This window comes from Cicer arietinum, chromosome 1, assembly GCF_000331145.2.
Source record: "Cicer arietinum cultivar CDC Frontier isolate Library 1 chromosome 1, Cicar.CDCFrontier_v2.0, whole genome shotgun sequence".
NCBI classification, from domain to species: Eukaryota; Viridiplantae; Streptophyta; class Magnoliopsida; order Fabales; family Fabaceae; genus Cicer; species Cicer arietinum.
Window position 1 is genome coordinate 41349526 of NC_021160.2, and position 27975 is coordinate 41377500.

General features: G+C 28.9%; 2 protein-coding genes across 4 annotated transcripts; both read right to left on the minus strand.

The window, feature by feature from the left end:
* Positions 1 to 920: 920 nt before the first annotated feature.
* Positions 921 to 8217, minus strand: LOC101514195 (thiosulfate/3-mercaptopyruvate sulfurtransferase 1, mitochondrial). Of its 2 annotated transcripts, none has more exons than XM_004488730.4 (12): positions 7918 to 8217; positions 6582 to 6773; positions 6275 to 6334; positions 6032 to 6094; positions 5553 to 5677; positions 5304 to 5466; positions 5110 to 5169; positions 4147 to 4205; positions 1844 to 1925; positions 1618 to 1681; positions 1462 to 1529; positions 921 to 1242 (listed from the first exon to the last, which is right to left on the minus strand). In XM_004488730.4, exons 1-12 carry the CDS (start codon positions 8002 to 8004, stop codon positions 1138 to 1140), a joined length of 1128 nt encoding a protein of 375 aa, XP_004488787.1. In that variant the 5' UTR covers positions 8005 to 8217; the 3' UTR covers positions 921 to 1137. The 2 variants fall into 2 exon arrangements, with proteins under 2 accessions (XP_004488787.1, XP_027190947.1); XM_027335146.2 differs by having other exon boundaries at positions 7882 to 8145.
* A 14847-nt stretch (positions 8218 to 23064) lies between these two features.
* On the minus strand, positions 23065 to 27969 carry LOC101514517 (uncharacterized). 2 transcript variants are annotated; one of them, XM_027335152.2, is made up of 8 exons: positions 27178 to 27969; positions 26389 to 26495; positions 26210 to 26283; positions 26068 to 26134; positions 24599 to 24689; positions 24459 to 24518; positions 23384 to 24055; positions 23065 to 23256 (listed from the first exon to the last, which is right to left on the minus strand). In XM_027335152.2, the coding sequence occupies exons 1-7, from the start codon at positions 27931 to 27933 to the stop codon at positions 23423 to 23425; spliced, it is 1788 nt and encodes a 595-aa protein (XP_027190953.1). In that variant the 5' UTR covers positions 27934 to 27969; the 3' UTR covers positions 23065 to 23256; positions 23384 to 23422. The 2 variants fall into 2 exon arrangements, with proteins under 2 accessions (XP_027190953.1, XP_027190951.1); XM_027335150.2 differs by lacking the exon at positions 23065 to 23256 and having other exon boundaries at positions 23262 to 24055.
* Positions 27970 to 27975: the final 6 nt, after the last annotated feature.

A 27975-nucleotide genomic window follows, 5' to 3' on the forward strand; every position in this document is an offset into this window, starting at 1 on the left:
TATCTCTAAAATTGTAAAAGTTTAATAAGATAAGTCCATTTGTTAGTATTTATAGAACTAGAATGATACTATCTGATAATATCAATGATTAATTCAAAACTAAGATGATTAGTTAACATCATGCATTTCCATTAATTTTAGTAATAATAAAGTTCAAATACACTTTTGATTCCCTTATTTGTCCAAAATAAATTTTTAGTCATTACATTTAAAAAATCAATTTAATTCTTGAAATTATTTTAGTCTAAACCATTTTTTATAATGAATCATTTTCATTAATGACATGACATTTAAACAGCATTTGTATATTAAATAAAAGACTTTTCATGTCATAAATGTTGTAGTTAATTTTATTTATATATAAAGATATTAAAAATAAATTTTATTTTATTTATATACTAAAATATTTAAAACTAAAATTTAAAAAATTTAAATAAAATGTTTAAAAATTATTTGTTTTAATTAACTTTTTAAAAAATTTAAAAAATATATAAAAATATTTAAGTTTTTATTTATTTAATTTTGTATTTAAATTATTTAATTTTTAATATTTATTTTATTTATACATCAATGAGAGTGCCACATCATCAAAAATATTAGGAAATAAAAAAAAATCAAAAACTAGTTAATAGAAGACTAAAAAATCGACTTTAAAAATGAAATGATTAAAAATTTATCATAGACAAAATAGGAGAACCAAAAATTTATTTAACCCATAATTATAATAAATATCAATTAAATGTATACAAAATACTTTGTTTTTTAAGAAAAAAAATTTAAAGTGATGAGATGGTGCCGTAATCTAAGGTATAAATACCTAATTTATATGGAGTTCAATAATTTATAAATACCTATTATATTTTCATTTTATCATTATTTAAATTCATGGAACTAAACTAACTAAAACCACAAATATCATCTAAGTACCAAACAAATTCTATCTGAGACAATTATTAAACAATCCTATCATTATTTTTATAAGCCACATGACAGGATTTACTATTTAGTAATGTTGTTGAACATGAAAAGTTATGCAATTCAATCCCAATCAATCCAAAACAAGAAAAAGCAAAGATGCATAGATAAATCTCAAGAATGTTTGAAAAGTGGATGATATAGCCTTTTGTGATGCAAATACTATTCGGTTTGAGAGGATTCAACAGGTGTATCAGATTGTGCTCCCCATTCACTCCATGATCCATCATAAACTGGTACATTAGTCTTTCCGAGACGATGAAGACCCTAAATAAATGAAGAACTCATAATAATCCAAAATGTAAAGGAAATATATTCTAATATATAATAACAATAATGCTAGTTGTCATGAATGAAGTGCTTCACAAACGTATCACGACCATGTAACTGACAAAGTACTCATAAGCCTCTTGTGATAAATAGCATTGCTGATTTAATAATCAAGATATTAACATTAAATTCATCAAGAGTGAGAAAGAGAGATACCAATGCGAGAATGCATGCAGTTACCCCAGTTCCACATGAAGTCACTACCGGACTTTCCAAAGAGATGCCTGTGGATCAACGGGAATATGTGACCGTAAAATTCTAAGAAAAAAAATTTATTTCAGCTTTATTAAAATAATAGAAAGATGTTCAAACCTTCTTGATCGAAACGCTTCTTAAGATCATCCGCTGGTAACAATGTCTGTGAACCATCTAACATCTGCATGTAAAAGACATTTGGCATTAGTTAAATTGTTTGGCAATATATACCAAAAAGTTGTTGATAATAATAACAATATCGGCCGATATAATACAACTGGATTAGAATAGAGATAAGAATGTATGATTTTTATTGATAGAAAGCCATGAGCATATGTTGTACCTGAGCAAAAGGGATACATTTGCTGCCAGGTACATGACCACTTCTGATTCCCTTTCTAGGCTCTGGTGCAGTTCCATCAAACCTGCCAATGGATAAAATTGGTGTCCAAAATTAAGAAACACATTTGTCATGAACTAGGGTGAAAAAGTGTAAAGCCCTTGTTTGCATTTATTTTTAGTGTTCCAAGCCATTTTTTATTTTTTTTTAATTAATATTTGACCTGCTTTTGGCATTAGAAGCATTATAGGGTTTGACTTTTCATTGATGATTCACCTAAAGAACACCTACATAACCGGTTTCTAACTATGACCCAAACGGATCGAGATTCTCTACAGTTAAGTCTTTCTGCATTTAATCAAAAATTTATCAAGAGAAAATTGTGTACATGTGTGCATTCATTATATGTTTTTAAGGCAAAAGTGCCCTACAATTTTGCCTAAATGTAGGAAATGTAGAGGTTTCTGACTTTAGGAATCCAAACCCAATACTCGTCAATGTCATTTACAGACTATGTAGCATTGACACTTCTAATTGAAAGCGTGTCCCAATGTTGACACTGACACTTGTGATTACATGATATAATCACTTCTATTTTCTCAAATAATTATCCGTGCTTATGGGCCGGTGTCATGTACAATGTCCATGCCAATATCAGCTTTTCATAGCTTACAGACAAGTCAGACCTTTACTTGCCAAAGTACATTGTCGGTGTGCTCATCCACAACATTTTTTACACCATTCACGCATATTTCGATTGAGCCTGTTTGTTCTCTTTGCAGTTCACGTACCATGTCTCCGGTCCATAGTCACATTGTAATTTTCTTTCGTACGTGGTACGGATACAGGTTCGTGGTATAGAGTTTCATACATAAGGGTATAGAGTTTCGGTATGTGTCGGTTCATAGATGTAATATGAAGTATGTTATCGGTAAATTCTTTTTAGCAACAAGTTAAAAATTATTAAATATATTTATAAAAGTATATTGTCCCTATGTACTACATCTTTCCCACTGCTCAATGCTGCCCCCAGATACCCAAAAAAACATCTTAATAGTGCCAAAAAGGTGGAAGGACAAGACAAGACAGCTATACCAACTACCCACCCATTTCTCAAAAAATAATTAATTTTTATTTCTACTATATGTGTATCTTTTAATGCTCTAGAGTCTTCTTCTCTCTAGTGAATAAGTTTAACGGCGTTCTCCTTCTGCAAAATTTCTCTGCTCTGTTTGCGAGAGGGGCTACCTCACACATCAACCAGTTTCTCCTTTACATCTATTGCTCACTGTTACACGTATTTTATCCTCTTTCTCCTGTTTATTCCATCTTTACCCACTCATCTTGGTTCATGGGTTTCCACGAATTACAAGAGTATTGGTGTGAGCCAATTCGTAAAAGTACCGCAAACCAATACCCACGTAGCAATTTGTGGTTTGCAGGCATGTCAGCGAATTATGTGACTATGCTCCGATCGGTGAGGGTGTTGTCTAGTGATAGGTCGGAGAAAAAAGAAATACTAAAAGGTACTGTAATTTGTATTGAAGACAATGGATAAATGGAAAACAAGAAAATCTAGTAGCAGTATGTCTACCAGCCCCTAAGCCAAATGGCTCCGTCACCAAAGGAAGAGTTTCTCTGTGATTCTCTTTCTCCGAACAGAATTCATGATACCCTCTATTCACTCTTCCTTATTATCATCTAGAGTGTAACAGTTTCACAGTGCATGCACCTCACAGTTCACAGTGCTCTGTTCCTACATGTTGTTGCTTCTTCTTTTCTATTAGTTTGACCACCTTTAATTTTTCCATTGGTTTCATCAACTTATTAAAATCTAGTGTTTTACTTTTTTCTTGTATGGCCTTTGACTTGTCATCATTGGCTTGTTGATTATGCCTTAGATTGATGGTGATTACTTGTTTAGATTATTAGAGTTTAGTAATCCTGGACATATCTTTAATTTAATTTTTTTATTTTTGAGAACTGTTATCTATGGCAAAGTGTTATGGTCATGGTGAATGTCAGGTTAAGGCGAATAGCCAAAAATCCATATATAAACATGGCATTGCAGCCTACGGAAAACATAAAAGGCATTGCAGCTTATGGTGCTAAGCAAAATCCTGACATGCCGTAGCACCATATGGTAATGGCGATTTGACAGCACTTATTTTTGTATATATAGTACAAATTAGTAATCTTTATACCTACAATAACCGTCAGTAGAGTAGCAGCCTTCTCCTGCTATAGCATTTCCAGAATGATAACTAAGTTACATGCAAATCATACCATGAGGGAATATAAATCACCTGGGCTTTGATCTAGCATCTATGAGTTGGTGAGATTGTTCGTCTATATTTCTTGTTACCTGTTATGAAAAAGAAACAAAGAAAAAGTAATACAACATTCAAATGACAACATATTTAATTTTGATATTTGATAAACAAACATTTCATGAGACAAATAACTGCTAAACAATACCAGAAACCTATTTCATTAAATTTTTCAACTTCTCCAAAAATGGTTTAGGGTTACGGGATACGGCATGCATTGGGTAGCTCTAGAGTACATTTACTACCAGTGGCAAACAAACTTTCAACGTTTCAATTAATTTTACATTATTATTTATCCCACACAGAGATTCCAACCTTTATATCAGAAACACACTTTATCTGATATATAGGTTTTCCTTCTTACTGGTTAAAAAGTAGTTCTAAATCAAAGTTTATGCATTAAGAGTTTAAGACACTGGTCATATAGAGCTTTACAAGATATATGATGAATGGTCAATTGACAAGTAAAGGATATTGTGTTTAAGCTATATTTTCTTAAAATAAAAATTGATTAATGGACCCATGTGATCTTGACGCTATTTTGTCATCGAAGTTCATGTTTTCTAGATTCAATATCACAAACATGGTGACTTACATACTAGCTAACAATAATAATTAAAATTTCAGAAGAATGAAATGACACAAAAGTAGGAAAATTGATCCATTATAAAAATGGCTTCGGAATTTTGATATTGCTACTTCATACCCACGCTCATACCAGCAAGCACTTTAGGTTCTCTAGCAAGACAACTATTGATATTCTAGAACCACCAATATTGTCAATTATAACTCAATCAATTGCTTAAGCGATGGAAGTGGGACCAACAACCACATTACTAAAATGGAACTTCTCATATCACAGTACAGTTACTTCATTCAGCAATCAAGACATACATATTCAAAATTTACATTTGAAATAGCACTAATAATGCAACCAACCTGTTCAAGGCTCCAAACAAGATGTGGCTGAAATTTAGTCTCAAATGTGATTGGACCAACCTGAAAACAAGAAAAAAAGCACATGTAAGAAGCAATGCATTAAAATTAAAATAAAATAAAAATGTCAAATTCAACTCCAAGTAAAAGAAAAAAAAGAGATCATTATAAAATCAATGGATAGATTCCAAACTCACTGCTTGTCCCTGATATACTTTCTCTATTGCCTCACTTGCAGCACTAGCTTTAAGAATAGCATCACTCGAAGCACTGGACTCAACATCATAACCCGATGCACGCCATCTTGGCAGGCCACCATCTAATACCCAAATTCTATCATGCCCAAACACTCGGAACATCCTTTTAATCATTGAACACATGAAAAAAGTATTAATGAAACTACATAAAAAAAAAAAAAATTGTGTTTACATCACACCACGGCTTACCACCAAACACGAGCCGCACTAAATAATCCTTTGCCGTCATAAACAACTAAGTCATCTTTGTTCTGTATGCCAAGTGCAGAAACAGCAGCAGCAAAAGCTTCTTCTGATGGCAACATGTGTGGTAACTGATCAATGAATAAGAGTAAGCACATTCACATATTAGCTACAATAGGAAAATGAATAGCAGTGAAAGACAGTAGATATTGCAAGCATCATTGACAGAACAAAAGCACCTCCAACCAAGAACAATATAAAATGATCACATAAACATTAAGAATGCATACATATAAAACAGCTAACATTTATGCTCTAGACAAGTATGTGCCCTAACATTTATAAATAGTAGTGATTGATCAGAACACTACTGACAACATATATAAATTGTAAACAAGATTCTGATATAAGAAAGAACTGCTTCAAGTTCAACGTAATGGTATATATAGAAAAAATTAAAAAGAATAAAATTAAGATAAGCTCACTTTTGTAGTTCTATCTGCTATTCCATCTACGTCAAAGAAAAGGGCCCCAGGAATATGAGCAACCTGTTGCAGGTGTTACACAAAAAGCACATCAATGAAAAATGGTACACAAAAAAGTTAAAAATATAAATCGAAGTACATGTTAGAGAATGTATTGAATTGATGTCATATACCATCCAAATTCCAATAGTTCATAACTTTAATGTTATAAGCATACTATTGCCATAAAAATCATGTCAATACCTGATACTCTTGAATTGGATTCCTTTGCTCATCTGGCATGTACCAGGATGCATCCACCACCTGCATATAATGGACAACATAAGTATTTGCATATGCATTGGTGTTCTACCTTTTCATTAATGTAAAAGGAATTGCATTCACAATCCAATAAATAATTTCCATACATATGTATTATGTACAATGTGCAGAACCAAGAAGAAGAAAAAGCAGCAGAAATAACAAATTTAGTAATTTCCAAATGCTAAGAAAAGAATAAAACTATGTAAGGGTGCTATTTACGTACTACTGAAAGCAATTAAGCAAGTACCTTAATATCAGGCTCCTTCAGGTTATCATAAAGCCAATCCACAGACACAACTGGCTCATTTGTGGGTGCAGATCGTGTTGAATATGCAGCTCTTCTACCAACTATTGAAGAAGCCATACAAGGAGCCCAACCAGTCAATTTGGTGTTTTGGGCTGTAGAGGTTGGAACAGTTTGTATAGAGAACAGCCGTTTCTGCATGTAGATGAGAAGTTAGTTATTTGATACAATATTGCGAAAAGAACAAAAACCAAAAGGCAGCTTGAGATCAATAAGACAATAAGTTTATATTTATAATTAAAAAAACATATTAACGAGTATACAATAAAAGATCTCCGGTACATGATAATAAATTGAATGAAAAAAATTTCACTTGCTTCTATCAAATTTTCATTCATAAAAGTAGAGCATCACGTCCGGTCTTTACACCCTAAACAACAACATATCAATTGCAGACATGTGTATCTCATAGACTAACCACCACTTATATCAAATAATTAATGATTCATTCATAGAACTAATACAAAGTAGTAGGATTCATGATATTAACAATTCATAAGTGATCTAACAAAAGCTTAGTAATTGTAGTATCCCCACCCCACTGATGACAGATTAATATATCATCATTTGATTCATTTCACAAGTAGAGAGTTTAGAATTAATCCCCTACAAGATGTTTCACTCAAGTCAATTGTATTTACAATGTCCTTCATTAGAAAGAAGCATACAAAACACACAACTAGCCATAAATAATGTGTAATAAATTTGCTTCTATGGCACTTCTTTTTGGGTAGACAGATGAATTGAGCTCTTATAGCATATGCATTTAGTGGTTATGTACAAGTTATTTCTATAATAAAAGATAAAATAATGTCTCATATAAGTTATAAGTAGTTTCGAAAAGGAGCTTATGGAAATAAACTGAAAACAGCATATGTACATGTCATAAGTTGTTTCCAGAAACTCTCTCAAACAGTCTCACAAGTGCTTTTATCAGAAGATAAGCTCAAATAAACCATTCAACACCAAATACATATACAAAAGTAGAAGTCGTGTGAGACACACACATGCCATGAGAAATTGCCACAGAACAAAGTCAAACAAGTATATCACTCAACTGATCAAGAACCCATAAACACAAAAAACACAATCTAAGCCACTACATATTTCAATTCCCACACTTAAAAATAAAAACTTTAAAGATAAAGAAAAAAAATCCCACAATCTACGAACCCACAAACTTAAAAAGAGATGAATAAAAAAAATATAAAATTTATACAGGAATGGAAAAAATAAAAGATACCCAGATGAAATTAGGGATACAAAAAGCGATCCTTACAGAGAAGAAAGAAGAGAGAATTGGTGGGTGGTGAGTGATAATCGAGCGAGGACCTAAAAGAATCTTTGTCAAAAAGGAAGAAGCCATTATCAGCAATGACCATATAAAAGGAGTGGCCTCGAATTACTCGAAGAGTCGTAGGTTGTTCCAAAATCGAAATTAAGTTAAAAAAAAATAAAATCAAAAACAATTAGCATTAATCAATCGAGTAGTGAGTGTGATGCAGCTGAAGGTGTCACTTGTTGATCAACGGCGACGCTATAAAGTAACGTTTTGTAAAACCTGTATTTTGATTGAGTCAGGTTTTCACTGACACGAGTACCTACACTAGTTAAATATATTTGGACACAAATTTGAAATCAAAATAATTATAAATAAAAAATATGGGCAAACACTCTAAGATTCAAAAGTAGGCCTCAGCATTGGTCTTTTATGGCTGGATTTAGGTTTAAAGTTATCAATCCAACTAAAATTATTTCTGATAGATTATATCATTGGTTTGAGTAAAGTGGTTTAGGGTATAAGTAGATGGATTTTTTTTCCCATTTTAATTTATTTATGAAGTTGAAATAAATTGACATATATTTTTTTTTTAATTTTGATAAGTTATTGTGTGAACGAGTGAACTTAGTGTCATTAAATAAGTAATTTGAGTTATCGTAGAGAAATAAAAAGAAAAAATATTAAGTGAAATTATATCTTTTATACTTAGTATTTTCAACATCAACTCTTTGATAAGTTGAATTCGATTATCTATGTGCTAAATTTTTTAACTCACGACTGACTTTAACAACTCATTCATATTTGTGCCTTGTGAACTCATTCATTCTACTAAATATCACAAAATCGATCATGATAAGTCTCAACTTGTTCATTGTTATTCAAAATACTTTCACTAAAAATTTTAAAAGCAAACTAGCAAAATGTATGTGCATTTGCAATGGTCGCGTGTTGGTCGTATCAATTAATTATAATTTAATTTAATTAAATTAAAATAAAAGAGAATAAATATTTTTATGAAGAGAAATATAACAACGAAATAAAACACATAAATCAAGTATGATTTTTATTATATCTAAAAGATTTTTAAGATTGGGGTTTGCAATGATAACTAAAGAGTTTAGACTGATTTTGCTTTATTAAGATTGAATTTCGTTTGAATGTGAGTTATCCTAATATAGTTTATGCTTTATCCCGAGATACAAAAATTGTGTCCAATTAAACGAATTACGCTCTCGTGGTAATTGTATTTAGATTGAAACTTTTATGATTTATGATAATTCATTGATTCTTCATAAGATCAAACTCACTATCGTGATTTTAGTCTCAAGTTCAATTCATATAGTTCCAATATTTAGGTTCACCTATCGGTCATTTCCCTAATACCTATGATTATGCAAATAAGGGATCCAACAAATTTACATAACATATATGAATGTTCAATATAAATTAAACCAAACGTAATTCAATAATTAACAACAACAAAAAAAGCAAAAAACAATTAATCCATTATCATCCATGTATTAAAAGTTATGCCTAACCCTAAAAAAATCTTCTCATACATGGTAGAAGAAAATCCATAAAATAGACTAAGAACGTTCAAGATTTGAATTTCAAAATCCTAAAAGTTTGATCCTAGCCTCTTAAGCACTACTCACAGTTGCCTCTTAAGCACTACTCACAGTTTGAATTTCAAAACCCTAAAATATTCTTTTTAAGTCCACATCATTCAAACCCCTTTTCAACACTAAAGTGTTTTATTCCTACAAAACAAGAAATATCAAATGCATCAATAAGATTGATATAAAAAATAAACCAAACTAAAGAAGTTTTAACTAGTTGAACTAAAAATGTATGCACAAAACAAAGAAAGTAAGATGCAAATGTAAATGCATAGCGTGTACTTATACATTTTTTGAAATTCGTCAATCACAGTCAATGTAAAAATATTATTTAAAATTATAAATTGTATTGTTTGATACATTGTTCTAATATGACAACTTGATCTCATGTCATAAATTATTCTAATTTTTAAAACATAATCAATGATACAAATTTGTTTCATATATAAATTATACAAAAAATAATAATTTTCTTTAAAAAAAATTAGGAGATATTCATGATATTCAAGATTTGAATTTCAAAATCCTAAAAGTTTGATCCTAGCCTCTTAAGCACTACTCACAGTTGCCTCTTAAGCACTACTCACAGTTTGAATTTCAAAACCCTAAAATATTCTTTTTAAGTCCACATCATTCAAACCCCTTTTCAACACTAAAGTGTTTTATTCCTACAAAACAAGAAATATCAAATGCATCAATAAGATTGATATAAAAAATAAACCAAACTAAAGAAGTTTTAACTAGTTGAACTAAAAATGTATGCACAAAACAAAGAAAGTAAGATGCAAATGTAAATGCATAGCGTGTACTTATACATTTTTTGAAATTCGTCAATCACAGTCAATGTAAAAATATTATTTAAAATTATAAATTGTATTGTTTGATACATTGTTCTAATATGACAACTTGATCTCATGTCATAAATTATTCTAATTTTTAAAACATAATCAATGATACAAATTTGTTTCATATATAAATTATACAAAAAATAATAATTTTCTTTAAAAAAAATTAGGAGATATTCATGATACACACTACTAAAGAAATATATATATATATATATATATAAAGTAAAAAATGTTTGTTTCATTTTATTTTTATAAAGTAAATGATAATTAATAATGTATTATAATTTTCTTCAAAAAATTATCAAGAAGATATTCAAGAGACAAAATACTAATAAAATATGTAATTTTAGTTTCGTGTTTGATTTATAGTGTAAATTAAAATTGTTTTATCATGATTTTCTTCAAATTTTCTCTATTAACTAATTGATTAGTGTAAACAATAAACATTCAACTAATTGATTAATAACAAATATTTGTTTCGTGTATGATTTATAAAATTTATTTTAATTAATGTATTATAATGATTTTCAAAGTTTAAAGCATAAGACATTAACGAGACATACTAGTAATGAAATTTTTTTTTTTAACAAATTGATTCGTGAAAGACCCATTTTTAAGTAATTGATAAATGAAACATATGTGTTTTGTGTATGGTGTATATAGTAAATTATAATTATTGTATTATAATTTATTTATGAAAGACCATTTTGTAACTAACATATAAGTGAAAAATATTTGTCTCTTGCTTGTGATATAATAAATTGTATTTAGTGTATAATAACTTTTATACAAATTTTATATTCAAGAGACGTAATACTAATGAAATACATTTGTCTAATGTATAGCTTATATAGTAAATTAAAATTATTGTGTTATAATTTTTTTTTTAGTTTTAACTTATGATATACTTAAGAGACATGCAACTAATAAAATATATATTTTTCTTTTATGCAATTGATCCGTGAAACACAATTTTTAAGTAAACAAACATTTTTCTGTGTATAATTTATAAAGTAAATTATAATTATAATTATCTTAAAAAAATTCATGAGATATTCAAATACATATTACTAATTTTTTAACTAATTAATTCATGAAGATACAATTATTTAACTAATTAATGAGTGACTAATATTTTTTATGTGTATAATTTATGAAAAAAATTATAACTAGAATACTACCGTGGTCTTCAAATATGTGTATTAAAATTGAGATAAGGGTAGAAAATGTTTTTACCTACTATATATCTTCTTCTTCTAAATATATATGATATCATCCTACCCAAAGTCTAAATTATATTGTTTGATCCCTCAAAAAAGAAATCTATTGTTCGAAATATTGTTTAAAAAAAAACAGAAGATTATATTATTACATATCGTAAGTTCTAAATTAACTTAATTTTATTATCATGTCAAATGTTTATTTGAATGGTTCAATTGTGGTTGTTCTTCGAAACAACAACTTAAAATGGATTATCACACAACTTAAATTGGTAATCATTAATTATCAATAACTTGTGAGAGTTGAGAGACAAGACAAGTGTTACACGAGTATCGTACAGGTGTCGGACACGGCTACACGCCTATTATCAGAGGTGTTCCTTTAGAGATTATCATCCTAATAGTGCAGTGAACTTATTCCAATTCTGAGTTAATGAAAACTCAAATCTTGTGGTAGTTTGAGTTATAAATCACACCACCCTCTTCATAAGTGTATTGTAATATTTAATGCATATATATGTATAATTTCCATTTATAATTTCTTAAATTGAATTTGGCGTTTCTTGTATTTGAAATATGCTTGTCGGGTACTAAATTTTAAGTAGTGTTATGTAGTAGCTGTCTAAGGATTTTTATGGGAGTTCTCACAATGTTCTTTTTCCTGTTAGAACGAAAATGGGCTCAAGGGATTTCTGCAAAAGAAAGGTGACTGGATGGATGTCTTCCAAAGTATGGTGCCATCTTCATGTCAAATAGAAGCACTTTGAAAGAATGTTTTAGAAGAGTTTGTTTGGGCTAGTGTCATTTTTTTCCTTTTCGAATTTGAAGAAAGAAAACTTTATGGGGTTTTTAAAGCAATATCAGATGGAGGCATGAACATTATTCGTCATGCATATGTTACATCAGGAAAGAAGTTCCCTTCACAGGTTGTAATATTTGTTTTCATATTATGCTTCCTTATTCCAACTTACAGTCCAAAGATGAAACTGATCATTTGAATTCTTTTCTCTCTTAGGGCAATGGAGGAACTTATTTAGGACATATAGGGTGATCACGGCCACGCAAATTTTTTAATATTTTTTTAAAAGATACTACTATTTTTACTTTATTAAGATATTTTATTTGTCACAAATAATATTTAAAATTGATCTATTTAATATATTATATGGAGCAAATCCGAATTTTAATCAAGTGCAAATCAAAGTGATCCAAACTTCTATTCTGTACTCAAATTCTAAAATTACTCTTCGAATTCTATTGGAGATTCTTCTTTATCTTTTTTGTATTTGTGGAGATGAGTATATGACGGTGTTTTTCAAAATCAAATGTAAAATTGTGATCTAACATATATTTTGGAGGAAACTTTTACAGATAAAGTTGATTGAATGTACATTAGTTAAATTTTATATAAAATAAAATATTTATGTAAAAAAATTGAAACATGAAAAATTATTAAATGTGCAAAGGTGTGAAAACCAAATTATATAAGTCTATAGGATAATTGTGGTTTAATATATATTAATCGGTGATGAATTTCGACTAGACATGTCATGACATATGTTAATAAATATGTTAATTAATATAGATATTGTGGTGTATGTTGTTGGAATTTTGGATCTATAGTCCATGGTGTATCTTATGAGTAGAATTGTTTCTATGAGTTGAATTGTGGTTGTTGGGTTGAGTTGAATTGTGGTCGTTGGGTTATGGTTGTCGAGATGTATATTTGAGTCTAATATGTGAAAATAACATGTTATATGTGCATGTTTTCTTATTACACGAATTAATCTAATCAAATGACGTAAATTGTATCTTATATATTGATATGTGTAGATCCTTGTTGTATAATGTATATTGGTATATGTATATGGACTAAAATTTATTTTACCAATTTTTTTAATTATTAAAATTGTTTTTTTTTATTAGGCTCAAGTTTTAAGATTAGATTAGGGTCTGCAAAATTTTTAAGATGGACCAAATTCATAACTTTTTATTGACCAAATTATAATTTAGATGTCTATTCTAAAAAAACTGAAGGAAATAATTTATGAAAAAAAATTACAAAAACAACTACTATAATTATAAAATAAAATAAAATTTCCAACTAAATTTTAATTATTTAAAATGTAAATCAAAATTTGATCTACTACCTTTCTCCAATATATTTTTGTAAATTTACAACTTAAAATTCTTATATGCAATGCAATATTATATTTTTTATTTACATATTAAAACTTTCAAATTTCAGTCACTCTAATATTTTCATTCAAGATTTGCCACTGCAGGTTAAATCCTCAAGTTGTGATTATATTGGCGTTATGTTGTGATGTTAGTGTATGATCTCATTAAACCGCGAAACGTCTATCAGAATTTTGGATGCATTGTGTGAAGTTTGAATTTAGTAAATTTTTTTTTCTTTCAAGTTCTTTATTTTGTTTTTTATAAAATATATAATGATAATAAATTTTATTATATATTTAATATAATATTAATCAACTTATCTTGGATCATGCTACTAAAATAATGATACTAAATTTTATATAAACTGTTTCATATGATTAGAATTTTCATTACATGTCGATCTTTTTTAAATAAACGAATTAAAGTTTTATTTAATTTTAACTTTTTTTCCTTAAGATATAAGATAGGTTGTCTTTAAACCAATTGATGTACTGATTGCGTATATAATAAGAGTCGCTCTTCTCATTTTCTTAACTAAATTGTAGTGAATAAATTATCAGTTACTCTATATTTATTTTTTTTGAAATAGAATTATTGTATATTTTAAATTTGAAATAACTTTTAATTATTTTAAATCAAACAAAAGTTATTTTTAGACACGTAAACCTACGGAATAAACCATAAACCTTATTTGTTTTGAATCAAACAAAAGTATTTTTTTAGAAACACAAACCTACGAAATAAACCATAAACCATATATTTTAATGTTTAAAGACTTGTTGTCATTAAGAGGACCTTTTAATTGGTTTAGCTCATTACTTACTTGTCTTAAATTGCTGAATTTATTCGGAAACAATTTTAGGATATTTTGTTTAAAACCAAAATTAAATGTAGTGCAGTTAGAAGTGATAATATATAGCCGTTATTGTATAGTTATTAAGAGATATTAGATGTAAACGAAAAATCCTCCGTTTTAATCGGAGAAGTGACCTAGTTGATGGTCTATATAATAAAAACACTCTTTTCTCTCATTGTTTATTTTTTAAAACTCTAAACTCTTTGCTCTTATATATACTAATGGATATTAAAAAAGAAGGTTCAAATAGGCTTGCCCTTTTTGCAAATATCAAAGAAGAAAGTGTACTAAAGAATGTCCTTTAGCTACTTATTTTCCGGCTAATAAATCAAAAAGCTTCATCAATGCTCATCGTTTGTTTGGAGTTTGCAACATTTTAAGATTGTTAAATCGCATCAATGATGATAAAAAAGATGAGGCAATGACGTCAATAATTTTTAAGTCAAACATTCGTGTTAAATTTTCAATTCATGGATGTGGCGATGTTATTAATATCCTTTAAGATAAGTTAAATAATACTATCATAGAGTCAAATTATGTACAAATATTACTAAAATATTGTAAGGAAAATATGATTAGTGACATAGTCACTAATGATGCTAACAATATTACTTCAATTGATACAATCAATAAATGAGTTCGATGGTATAATTTGCAATGATGATGATATTGTCATGGAGAAATATTTTAATTTGATGGTAACACAAGAAGTAATGAAACCTAATTGTGAATAATGTATATTTAATGAATGTTGTGCGTTAAACTCTTCAGTTGCACTTGGTGCATCCACACCACCACAATTAGGTGCCATTACTTCTTGTGGTACCATCAAATTAGAATTTTCCTCCATGACAATATCAGTATCATTGCAATTTATACCACCAAACTCATTTATTGTATCAATTAGAGTAATATTGTTAACATTATTAGTGACTATGTCACTAATCATATTTTCCTTTACAATATTTTAGTAACTTTTGTAAATAATTTAACTATATGATAACATTATTTAACTTACTTTGAAGGATATTAATAACACCAACACATTCATGAATTGAGAATTTAGCACGAATATTGCACTAAAAAATTATTGACGTTAGCCTCATCTTTGTTATCATCATTAATGTGATTTAGCAATCTTAAAATGTTGCAAACTCTAAACAAACGATGAGCATTGATGAAGTTTTTTGATTTATTAGCCAAAAAATAAGGAGCTTAATGACATTCTTTAGTATATTTTCTTCTTTGATATTTGCAAGACCGCAAGCCTTATTTGAACCTTCTTTGTTGATATCCATTGGTATAAGAGCAAAAGAGTTTAGAGTTTAAAGAAATAAACAAACGAGAGAAAAGATGGTTTTTATTATATAGACCATTAACTATATGTCACTTCTTCAATTAAAAAGGAGGATTTTTGTTTACATCTAATAACTCTTAACTATTATACAATAACAACTATATATTATCACTTCTAACCGCTCCACGTTTAATTTTGGTTTTTCTAAAACTGCTATGCATTTAATTTTGGTTTTAAACAAAATATCCTAAAATTGTTTTCGTATAAATTCAACAATTTAAGACAAGTAAGTAATGAGCTAAACCAATTAAAAGGTCCTCTTAATGACAGCAAGTCTTTAAACATCTAAAATAAATGGTGTATGGTTTATTCCGTAGGTTTGTGTGTCTAAAAAATAATTTTGTTTAATTTAAAACAAATAAAACCTATTTCATGTTTAAAAGATACAATAATTCTATTTCAAAAAAATAAATATATAGTAACCGATAATTTATCCACTAAAATCCATTTAAAAGAAAATGAGAAGAGTGAGTGACTCTTATTAAATGTACAATCGGTACACCAATTGGTTTAAAGACAACATATCTTATATCTTAAAGGAAAAAAAGTTAAAATTTAAATAAAATTATAATAGAATATTGGTACTAGCATTTAAAATGCCTCTATTTATTTTAATGGAAGTGGTGCTTAAGAATAAAACACCAAAAGAACAGTTTGTGTTGATTAAAAATCATTTTAAAGTTTCTCTCATTTGTAGATTTTCCTAGTAGCTTTGAAATTGTTGTTTTTTTTAATATTATAAAAGATGATAAATTTTATTATAATTAATTAAATTTCACTATAATTAATTCATACAACTGTGAGGTTGAAAACTTTAATTAGGCAGATTGTATCTAAAAAATAATATATTTTTTATGTAAAACAAATAAAAGGTTTTGCAAGTGCATAAAGATACAACAATTAGTCTACAATAATTTAATTAAAGTATAGAAAAAGTTGATAATTATTACGAAAACAAATCAGCTAAACAAATATCTTTATATCATATGCAAGAATAAGGTTTACTACAGTCTAATTAAAACAACAATCTAATTAAAAGAATGTATTTGGAATCGTGCATCAATCCGTAAGAATAACATATTTTAATTCTTAAAGACAAAAAGGTAAAAATTTAAATAAAATTATAATAGAATATTATTACTTGTAATAAAAAGTTCTCTATATTGTTTTTAATCAAAGTAGTTTTTAAAAATAAAACACCAAAACAACACTGAATCATTCTCATGTCTAAACCAAAACCAATCAAATCATTTTGTTACAGATATTTAAGTTGTTGTGTTGGTGTCAAGAAACTTTCACTTATAATGAAACTTTCACCTTTTACTTTCGGTAAGTAAACTCTTTAACCTTTTAATATTTTTGATTAAACATTGTTTTAGAGTCGTACTAATTCGTAGAGTTTATCTGTGATTTCGAAATGACAAGTTATTCATGATTTAGAAATCATTCTCATCTAGAGTTCCATCAATATGCATGTTTTTTTTATAAAAAAAACATTAATTAGAAGACTTCTCGTACAAAGAACAAGAATACTCGTGATTGAGAATTTAATTTAGAATTAGAGAATTTAATTTAAAATTAGAGAATTTTTCTTTTATTTTAGAAGTTTAAGTATTTTAAATTTTAATTAAAAAATTTATAACAAAAATATATAGTAAAGTGTAAATTAAAAAAAAAAAAAATAGTTTCTACAAATCAATAGTAAAATTATATTTTACAACTACTTTGATATATATATTAGCGCAACAAGCTCCGAAAGCTTGTGGAGCTGATAAAACTTAAAACATGCATATACGTCTGTGAAACTTATAGTAAGCTCAATCAATCAAAACTAATGAATAAGTAAATGTAGATCAAACACAATAAATATGAGAGAAAAAATCACATGATTGATTTCTTTAATCACAAGTTTAACTTTGATGAGTTGAGGATGTTGAGTTGTTGACTTCTTCAAAATTATGGATCTGATGATTGATTTGTAGATGGTTGACTATAGGTAGAGTATTGACTTTAGAGAGTATTGACTTGATGATCAATTGAGTTATTAGATTCTTTAGACGTTGTATCAGATTGAGCTTGTCTTAATCAAATTCAACAAAGACGCATTGAGAGCGTTAATAAGAATAAGACGAATAGTCGTACCTATATGATATATACGATAGGAATCAATTAATAAATTTTTTGATTTGAATCAAACAAAATTAAAACATTTCAAAATTTTAATACAATTTTTTTAAAATTGATTAATTTATTAACACAAGTGGTCTTAAGGACATAGGTTAATATTTGTCTTAAAATAAACGCAATTCTCTTTATGACGTGAAATGTCAAATATATCAATACTACTATAGTATAATAGAAAAGAAAATTTGTATACCCAACTCGAGAATTAGTCTATGTAGTTGTACACAGAAAGATATCTTGTGTACAACAAAGTTTCTCGGGCATCATTGTATTTTTATAATATAAGAAAATTATATAGTAAACGCTATAATATAAAAAGTTATATGGTTTAATATTTTTTGAAGTTTTAAATTCAAAATTTATATATCATGAGTCCTTTATGGTTGTATATATATAAAAAATGATGAGACTTTCTTTATCTTTCAACTAAAATTAGAATCGTAGAAAAAAAATATATGTCTTTCTTAATTATCATACTCTTATTACTCTTGGTCCCTCTCTAGTTTATGAAAACGAGACAAATTTTCATAAGAATCTTTTTTACTAATAATTGTTTGTCCTTACTCTTTTATAAAAAAAAAAAAAAATTATCTCATCTTGAGATGATTAATGAACCACATATTGTTACACAAAACACTAGTGCAGAAATAAGCACTAATACAAAATAGAGTTTTTAATACAGAGTTTAAAGTCAGTTATCTACTAATTGAGTTAACAGATGAGACAAATGCATATTTAGTACATGTTTAAGTCGGTTTTGTTAAATAAATAAATTAAAAGACGAGACGGTGTCAATTTGTTAAATATGAGTTGTATATGACATGGTTAGGTCTTTTTATAAAAAATAAACGAGTTAAAAAAAAAAGGCAGTGACAATTTTATAAATATATAAAGGTGACAATTTTACATACTTCACTCACATTCCGCATTCTCTATTCCTTCTACTTCATCTTTCGTTTTCTCCATTCATATGCTTTCTCGCCGACGTCCTTTGTGTTCTTCGTCTTTTTTGAAGTTCTTCCATGTTTTTCATGGTTAGTTCTTGTTGCAGTGTCTGTCTATGCGTTCGTTGTTATCGTCATTATTTGTTTTCACAATTATTTCCGTGTTGTGTGTGCAATTCTGTTACATTGTTAATGTCGTCGCCAACTTTAGATCAATTTCTTTATTTTTTCAATTTTAGATTTATTTCATAATTGTATTCTTGCATGTTGATTATATTTGTGAAATAAGAGGAAAGAGAAAAACTATTTTAGTGTGTTTACATTGTTGTTGGAGTTGAAACATTTTTTTGTATTTAACTTGCAATTTATTTTTTATAACATATGATATTATCATGTCAAAGTTGATAAGTGTGTGATAAGAATACAAGTAGTAAAGTTGAAGTAGAAAGAGATGAAAATTTAGAAGTAACTTCATATGGGTACATATGTAAGAAGATTCATTGTTTTTCTATGTTGCAACAATAAGTTGTATGAGAAAAAATATAAATTTCCGTTAGTGAATTGACCAATTTAATGAAAAAAAAATGTTGATATTTTTCTTTTGAATGATAATCAAATCAGTTACTTTATTTCTTTCAACTTTTGGAGTTTAATTTAGAATTATGAAGAAAAAGAAAATTGACATAGGATGACAAGAAGGATGCTATTATCATAATCAATTGAGCATTCACCGTGTTAAGGTGATATATAACATATATATTACTTATCAGCAATTCAATTATTACTCTAACTAAACATATGATATTTATTTATTTAAATTATTTGATATTTAACTACACTTACATGTTTTCAGTAATTTATCTCTAACTAAACATAAATTATTTTTTTATTTAAATTATTTGGCATTTAACTACGTTTACATGTTTTGAGCATTCACCGTGTTAAGGTGATATATAACATATATACTACTTATCAGCAATTCAATTATTACTCTAACTAAACATATGGTATTTATTTATTTAAATTATTTGGTATTTAACTACACTTACGTGTTTTCAGTAATTTATCTCTAACTAAACATACATTATTTTTTTATTTAAATTATTTGGCATTTAACTACGTTTACATGTTTTCAGTAATTTATCTATCTTATGTATTTTGTAGTTGATAACATTGAATATACAACGTTGTCATGCTACTTTAATAGTTTATCTATCCTAAAAATAATGACGTTTTCCTTTATTTTATTCTAATTCAATATCTTGACGTTTTAGAATATGAAGTTGATCATGATGTCTTTAACTGTTTAATACTATGTGTGTTTGTTTGGTTATCTGGTTTTCCAATGTATTGCAAACTTTGAATAGGTGTGATGACAAAAAAAATAGAAATGAGAAATTACAAAGCACTAGCCCAACATAATTTGACGAGTAAGAGTTTTTTCAACCTTAAAGATGGTCTATACTGATTTTTGGTGATATTGGAGAGTTGATATTATTAAGTATTATTGTAAAATTTATTAGATATATAGTGTCTATTCCTTAAGTGGTGTATTTTGAGTTTATTTACTCTAGTTTGTATACTCTATGTTCTAAATGAATTTTGTATAATATTATGATTGTTTATGAAATTTTGGTTGATATTAAATTTTAGTTATGTATATATTATGGAGAAAAACAATTTTATTTTTTTGACAAAATTGACTTTTTAAGCCGGTTAAAGTTTAACCGATTAACAACAAATGATTTTTTAAGTTGTTTGTTTTAAGTCTAGCGCGAAATCGACTTAACAAATTATTTTTAACTGACTTAAAAAAAACTATTTATGCACTAGTGAACTTATTAAGTCAGTTAAAAATGACTTGTTAAGTTGATCTCACGTTTGACTTAAAAACAAACGACTTTAAAAATCATTCATTGCTAAGTCAATTAAACTTCAACCGATTTAAAAAGTTTTTTTTTTTTTTTTTTTTGTAAAAAACTATATTTTTTCTTCCTATATATATGCATAACTAAAATTTAATATCAATCAAAATTCATTATTTATAAACAATCATTATTTATACAAAACTCATTTAGAACATATAGTATACAATATATAAACTAGAATAATACCGACCCCGTCTATATCATCAAAAACTCTCATTTCTCAATTTATGTTGAGTTAGTGCTTTATAACTTCTTATTTCTTTTATTTTTGCCATCACACTTATGTAAAGTCTACAACACGTTTGAAAATCACATAATCAAACAAACACAAAGAGTATTACGCAATTAAAGGCATGACCAACTCCATATTCTAAAAACATCAAGATATAGAACTAGACTAAAATAGAGGAAAACATCATTATTTTTATGACGGCTAAGCTATTAAAGTAGCATGACATGATATTCTATGTTATCAACAACAAAATGAATAAGAAGATAGATAAATCACCAAAAACACGTAAATGTCAAAGAATTTAAATAAAGAAATAATGTATGTTTAGTTACAGTAATAATTAAATTGCTAATAAGTAATATATATATATATATATATATATCACCTCATTTGATTATTGTACAAAAGAAAAGTACAATATTATTTTTTCAATTAAATTGATCAATTCACCCTTGCAAATTAACTTTTTTTTTCCTCATACATACATTTTGTTGTTGCAAGATAGAAAAACATGAATTTTTTTATACATAAACTCATTTGAAGTTATTTCTAAATTTTCATTTCTTTCTACTTCAACTTTAATGCTTGTATTCTTATCCTACACTATGAATCGATAGAGTTATAAGCTAAAACAATAAAATGTATCAATTCCAACAACAATATAAAACACATTTCACAAATCTAATAACGTCACATACAACAATGGTGCCAACAATAATGACGACAACAAACAATAACAATAACAATAAATGCACGTACAAATAAAAACCAACGAGGAATCAGGTGAATGAAGAAGAAGAAGAAAGATGAAGTGTAAAGAATGGAGTGGAGGAACCAACTAAATGAAGCATAGAGAAAAATGGGTTTTTGTAGAGTTCTCACTCAATAAAAAAAAACTAAACAATTTTCATATATTTATAAAATTGTTATTGTCTCATTTTTTTAATTTTTTTATTTAAAAAAATCGACATGTATTGAAAATTTTAATCATATGAAACACATTTATATAAAGTTAACTATCATTATCTTAGTAATATGATCCAAGTAAAATTGATTAATATTAATATTAAATATAATAAAGGTGATGGTTGTTATAAATTTAGTGGAATGCTTTTACTTATATTAGATAGGGTTGAAAATGAATTTAGCTGGGTTAGGTTCTAGTTGAACTATGTCAACCATATTGTTTATTACATGTTTTCTTTTTTATATTGTGTTTAATGTTTGTTGTTTGTGGTTGGTCTTCTAAGTTCAAGAAAGTAAGGCATCATGCGGCACCATGGCTAGAACTCGCCTATAAGCATTATAAATGCATAAATAAATTACAAAACTTAATTCAATTTAAAGTTTTATAGTCTTTCATCTTTCTTTTTTCTCAACATGTACTAAGATATGAATACAGTTTTATAGGCTTTCATTGCTCTATCCATGCCAAAAGAGCAGTAGACCTTCAAATCACTAAACTGGTATTGCGGATCATTTCAATATATGGACTTCATTGCCAATCACAATTATCTAGGAAGTTTTGGCCTGCACAACTGTAAAATGAATTGACACGCTTTCCTTTTTAGATTTCAGGTGGTTGAATTCATGCAATATGAATTTAGCTTGGTTGTATGGCTGTGTAGTAGGAAAGATGGATGCTTGAGTTGAAGCCTCAATAAATGTTAGGTGTTATTTGTGTTGTTCACAAATTATAACATGGGTTAAATTTTTCAGTTAAATTTAAAATTATGTTTATAATCTATGTGTTGCTTTGTGATTGGAGAGTGGTAAATACAATACCCAGAATTGCAATTCATCTGGCAATGGTAATAAATTTATAATGCATCATGAAGTTGGCAATTTTAGTTCACTCTAACACTTGCTTAATTCTTCTATGCATTTTGCAATTTCTCCTGTTACCGTACTTTTCTTCACAATCCAAGGTTATGCACTCAATGCCACTAGTAGCTACTTCTACATATCTGCATATCCAAATATATGATAATATATTAATTTTCCAAATAACTTTAGTGACCTTTCATGCCCCTCTACACTTCAATATATGTATGATGGAAACAAAAATGGTTTAACACGAGATTACAATCTTACTATTCAAAATCTTTGAGCAACAAAGAGCAAACTTTAAATTTACTGTAAAATTTCACCCTCCTCTTCATCAAACTCATCAATTCCATCTTCATTATCACCTTCTCCTTGCACCAAGTAAGGTACATTAGAGTTGTCGTCATCATCACCCTCATCACTTTCTTCATCTTCATTATCATGGCCATTATCACTATCCTTTATCACATGTTTTTGAACCGTTTCTTTATTACCATGTTCAAGAGCATCTTTCCCACTTTGCAATTGTTTTTTTCCACCATAAACTTCAGAACCCGTTTCTTTAACCACAGCCGATGGATATATCAGTGGCTTATCAGGATAGTTTTTGAAGAACGAATTCACCGCCATGAACCTGAAAACCTGAAATAGGTGGCTTTTATCCCTCTTTATATCTGCACTCAAGAGTTTCTGTAATAAAGTTGGATTCTTGTTTTCCGAAAAACTTCTGTCTGCAAGCTTCTGCTTCTTGTTACCCCGGTTTCTTTTGTCTGGATTCCTCCTCCTTGACTTGTTTTTTAATTTTCTTTGGTCATTAAATGTGTTGTTCCCTTCACTCTGAATGCCTTGATTTTGATTTTCAGCATTCTTCAGGTAGTATGAAGGTATTTCAGCAACTTCAATTCCTAACTCAGCTTGCTTTGCTAAAACCTCTTTGAGCTGCAAAGATAAAAATATATACTAAGTTTCAAGATTTGCATTACTACTCGCCTATGTAGCCCTACACTTCAAATTGAAGGAGCGTCGGTGTTTAACCTGTATTAGTGTCTGACATCGACACGACAGCTACACATTCAATTATATCTATTCTCTCAAAACATTATCGGTTGTGTGTCAGTATCATGTTCGATGTCTACGTCTGTGTAAGTGCTTCATAGCTACTTGTCATTAGTTCATGGGAGATTTATTTATTATCACTTATGTATTATATATATGTCATCCTTAAAAACTACTTGCTTAGCGCTAAATTGAATAATAAAATCAAATGTCGCAATATAAGAATATCGTACTGGAAAGTACTATATATAGTATATACTTAAAAACATCACTCTAATAAGTATACCTCTTTTTGTAAGACCTCTCTATCGATGACCTTGGAGTCTTTCAATCGCTCACTCGGCTTCTGCGAGTAGTAATTCAGTTATTATTATTAGAATGTAACATTTCAATAAACACAAGCAGATAGAGAAGTTTGTTTGAAACCTTCTCAATGTTGTCTCTGAAAGGGTGATTCTTCCTCCGTGCTTCACGCCATTGTTGAATTTCTTGCTCAGAATAAGTCACAGAAAAGGATCTAACCATCCAAAAAATAAATTAAGTGCACAAGTGTTACGATATTGTCAGTGCAAAGGAAGAATTTGCCAAATTAAGTTCAAGAAAAGTAATCTACTAGATAAAAGATCAAACTAAAATCTGGTGAGGAAATAATAGATGATTTCTAAAATTAGCACCACAAAAGAGATCTATGTTTCATTTGGATGGTTATTTAAAATCTTAGTTCAATACCAAAACCGTGAAAGCTGCCAACCACTGAAACATAATTCATTTTTCCCACCTTCAAACTGCAAATTGGTTCTGTGTACCAATTGGCAGAACTTTTGGGAATCGGTTCTTGCCAACTCACGATGTAATTCTTAGAAGTGCCCGGTGATACTGGGCCTTGGGTTTCGATTTGGGCTGTTGAAGGGAGATAACGCATCCATTTCACATTGTATACTAAAAAGAAAGATTGAAGGGATTTTGATGTGTCCTCTATTTTCTGTAAGTTGATTAATTAAATTCTTAATAGTAGTGTACCAGTTAATATATTCATAATGTACCATACATCCATATAACAAACCGATGATGTACACCCCAACGTACCAATATTCCGTAAGGTCATGTACTGCAAAAACATACCCTAGTAATATTTATTGGGTGGGACAGTTGGCACTCCCCTAGTAATATTTGAAAAGTATCCTTGGTGGATATTTATCACTTTTTACATGTCAAATTTTTCTCAAGCTAATTCGTTATGAATTTCTCATTCCAATTCCTACTTATCTACATTTAGATATGATAAATAAGTATGTAACTTACTAACACAAAAGTTTTGGGAGCTGGTGACAAATTAAGGGCAAAACATAATGTTGATTTAGCGACAGAATAAAAATGGTATATTTGGCCACAGCCTCGAGGATTATATGCCAAAACCTCAAACAGATTGGCAGAAACGTTCTACAAACTTGCTTCAACTTTCCTATTTATTTCATGTTACATCATGTTATTCAAAAAAATTAGTGCATCAAGTCATTAACCTGTTAAAATTTTAAAGAAAAATATTACATCTGAATTATATCTACTAGGAGCAGATTCAAGACTTCTTTTCTTGTTCAAAGGGGAACTAGTTCGTTGACAGAAAACTATTAAAGTAGTTGAATGCAAGAAGTGTTGTCAATTGCGGATCGCGGAAACGGTTTGTTCATATTCAGCTATGCTACAGTGTTATCGCGCCACAATAGCGGCTATATGGTAACACTTTCTACTAAACAATGTAGTATTGCGGAGCAATAGCGATTTGTTAAAATTCCGGTTTGCTATAGCGGCTATTTGATAACACTGAATGCAAGGCACTGGTAACAAGTAAAAGATTGGCAAGAAATTATTGGAAAGTCGAGCAATGTTAAAGCTACCTTTTCGGTTCATGCTGAAGTTCCTCAGAATTTAAACCAAAATTTCCTGCTTTCTCATTGTTGGGACCTGCTTTTTGTCACAAGCATTAGTCTAACAGCATAAAAATGTTTTCATCTTGGTACCAAGCAGGATAGTTCAAACCTTTTCCCTTATGTTCTTTCTGAAACCTCGTTCTCCTATTTCCTTTGTTATCATGAGATTTAGACTTCTGAAACCTACATGAATTGGACAGTAATTGTAAATCACAGGAAAATATGTAAGTGATCAAATTGTCAACACAATAAACCAATAGTGATAAAAGAGAGAAGAAAATAACATACCCTCCTTGAAATCCTCCTTTATTTGGTTTATTGTTGAAGTTTTTGTTTGGTGATCCTTTCCAGTTAGGGTTTGCAAAATTAGTCTTGATATTGCTGTTAGGATTTTCCTGCAGCAATAATTCAGAGTTGCATCAAACAAACTTCTTTTACATTTATAGGTATCAAACAGATCTAGCTAATACACATTGAAGAGGCAGAAACACATTTAGCATACATTTGGATATGCCTTAGTACTGTGTTCCAATGCAATTTGGCTGCGAATTTCCAGAAACTACAAATTGTAGCTTTGAGTTTAATGTGTGTTTTGATGTCCACTCACCGTGGAAACAAACAGGCTATTAGACTATGTTTGGTTCCATATTTGTAACTCCCAGAATCACATTGGCATTAGTTTTGGGTTAGTCACACGTAATTTGATCATAAATTGATATGTTTGGTTTCTGGCTTTAGAATTGCTTTCAGTCCCAAAATCAATTATACCTAAAAGCTAATCGATATGTTTGGAACTGTTTGTAGTCAAGTGACTGTAAGTTTGTGTTGAAGCTGCCGCAGAAACAAACACTAGCAATACTTCTAACTTCTTAGCTAACTTAGAGTCAATTCTAAAATTTATTAACATATAAACACACACAAAAACAATTATAATCCAAACAATACGAACATAAATTGATAAAAGCAACTTTTTTCATGAATCTATCCAAACATAAATCACTTTTCAACCAAAATCAATTATGTCAAAATCAACTCGTCACCGCAAAACCAAACACACAATTCAAAAGACAAAAATACCTGTGAGTGTGACTTCCTAAATGCAGAACTTTGAGCATTATTTGTATTATGTGGTGCAGATATATTCCCTTGTAACTGCTGAGAAGGAAAAGGTCCTCCTGATACAAAAGCATTAGTGTTCCCATTGGTCGGAACCCGGTTCTTTTCATTTGGGTCAATCTGTGGCCTAACTTGATTTCCAGACACAACACCAAACTGAGAATTTCCAGAAAACATTGGGTTTTGAGGGACCATAGAATGTTGCATTTGGTTAGGAAACCCATACATAGGACGAGGACCAGGTTGCATATTACCACCATATGGAACAGCCTGAGAAAGGTTTGGTCTCTGCATAGGTAACTGTTGATTCATATTCTGCATTGGATAAGGAGCACAAAACTGTCCATTTGGCACATTCATATTCATATTCATATTCATATTCATATTAGGTTGCTGAAGTAAATTCATAATACTTTGTGCTAAAATTTGTTGAGACAAATTCATTTGAGCTGGTGAATTATGCATGAGTTGTTGACCATGAACAGGAAACATTGGATTGTTATAATTTGAACTGTTTTGAGGACCCATATGAGACATTGGAGCATTCATGAAAGGGGGTGGTGGTGGTTGTTGCATGTTTGGGATAAAGGGTTGCATCAAGTTTTGATTTTGATAATTTCCAACAACACCCATTTGGGGATGGTGGTTGTTGGTAGAATTTGAGAAATTGGGTGGTGGTGTATTGGAGTTTGAGGGGATGTTATTAGTTTTGGACATGGTGCGAATAGAAAATTAAAATTGTTTTTTATTGAAAGAGTG

Excerpts from the sequence above, each read along its gene's own strand:
- LOC101514195 (XM_027335146.2), bottom strand. The coding sequence starts at position 8,004 with ATGGCTTCTTCCTTTTTGACAAAGATTCTTTTAGGTCCTCGCTCGATT. Across the intron at positions 5,678-6,031 it reads TAGCAGATAGAACTACAAAA|TTACCACACATGTTGCCATC; the intron begins GTGAGCTTATCT and ends TTCATTGATCAG. Across the intron at positions 4,206-5,109 it reads TTGTTTGGAGCCTTGAACAG|GTAACAAGAAATATAGACGA; the intron begins GTTGGTTGCATT and ends TTTTCATAACAG.
- LOC101514517 (XM_027335152.2), bottom strand. The coding sequence starts at position 27,933 with ATGTCCAAAACTAATAACATCCCCTCAAACTCCAATACACCACCACCC. Across the intron at positions 26,496-27,177 it reads TTAGGAAGTCACACTCACAG|GAAAATCCTAACAGCAATAT; the intron begins GTATTTTTGTCT and ends TTATTGCTGCAG. Across the intron at positions 26,135-26,209 it reads GAAAGAACATAAGGGAAAAG|GTCCCAACAATGAGAAAGCA; the intron begins GTTTGAACTATC and ends GACAAAAAGCAG.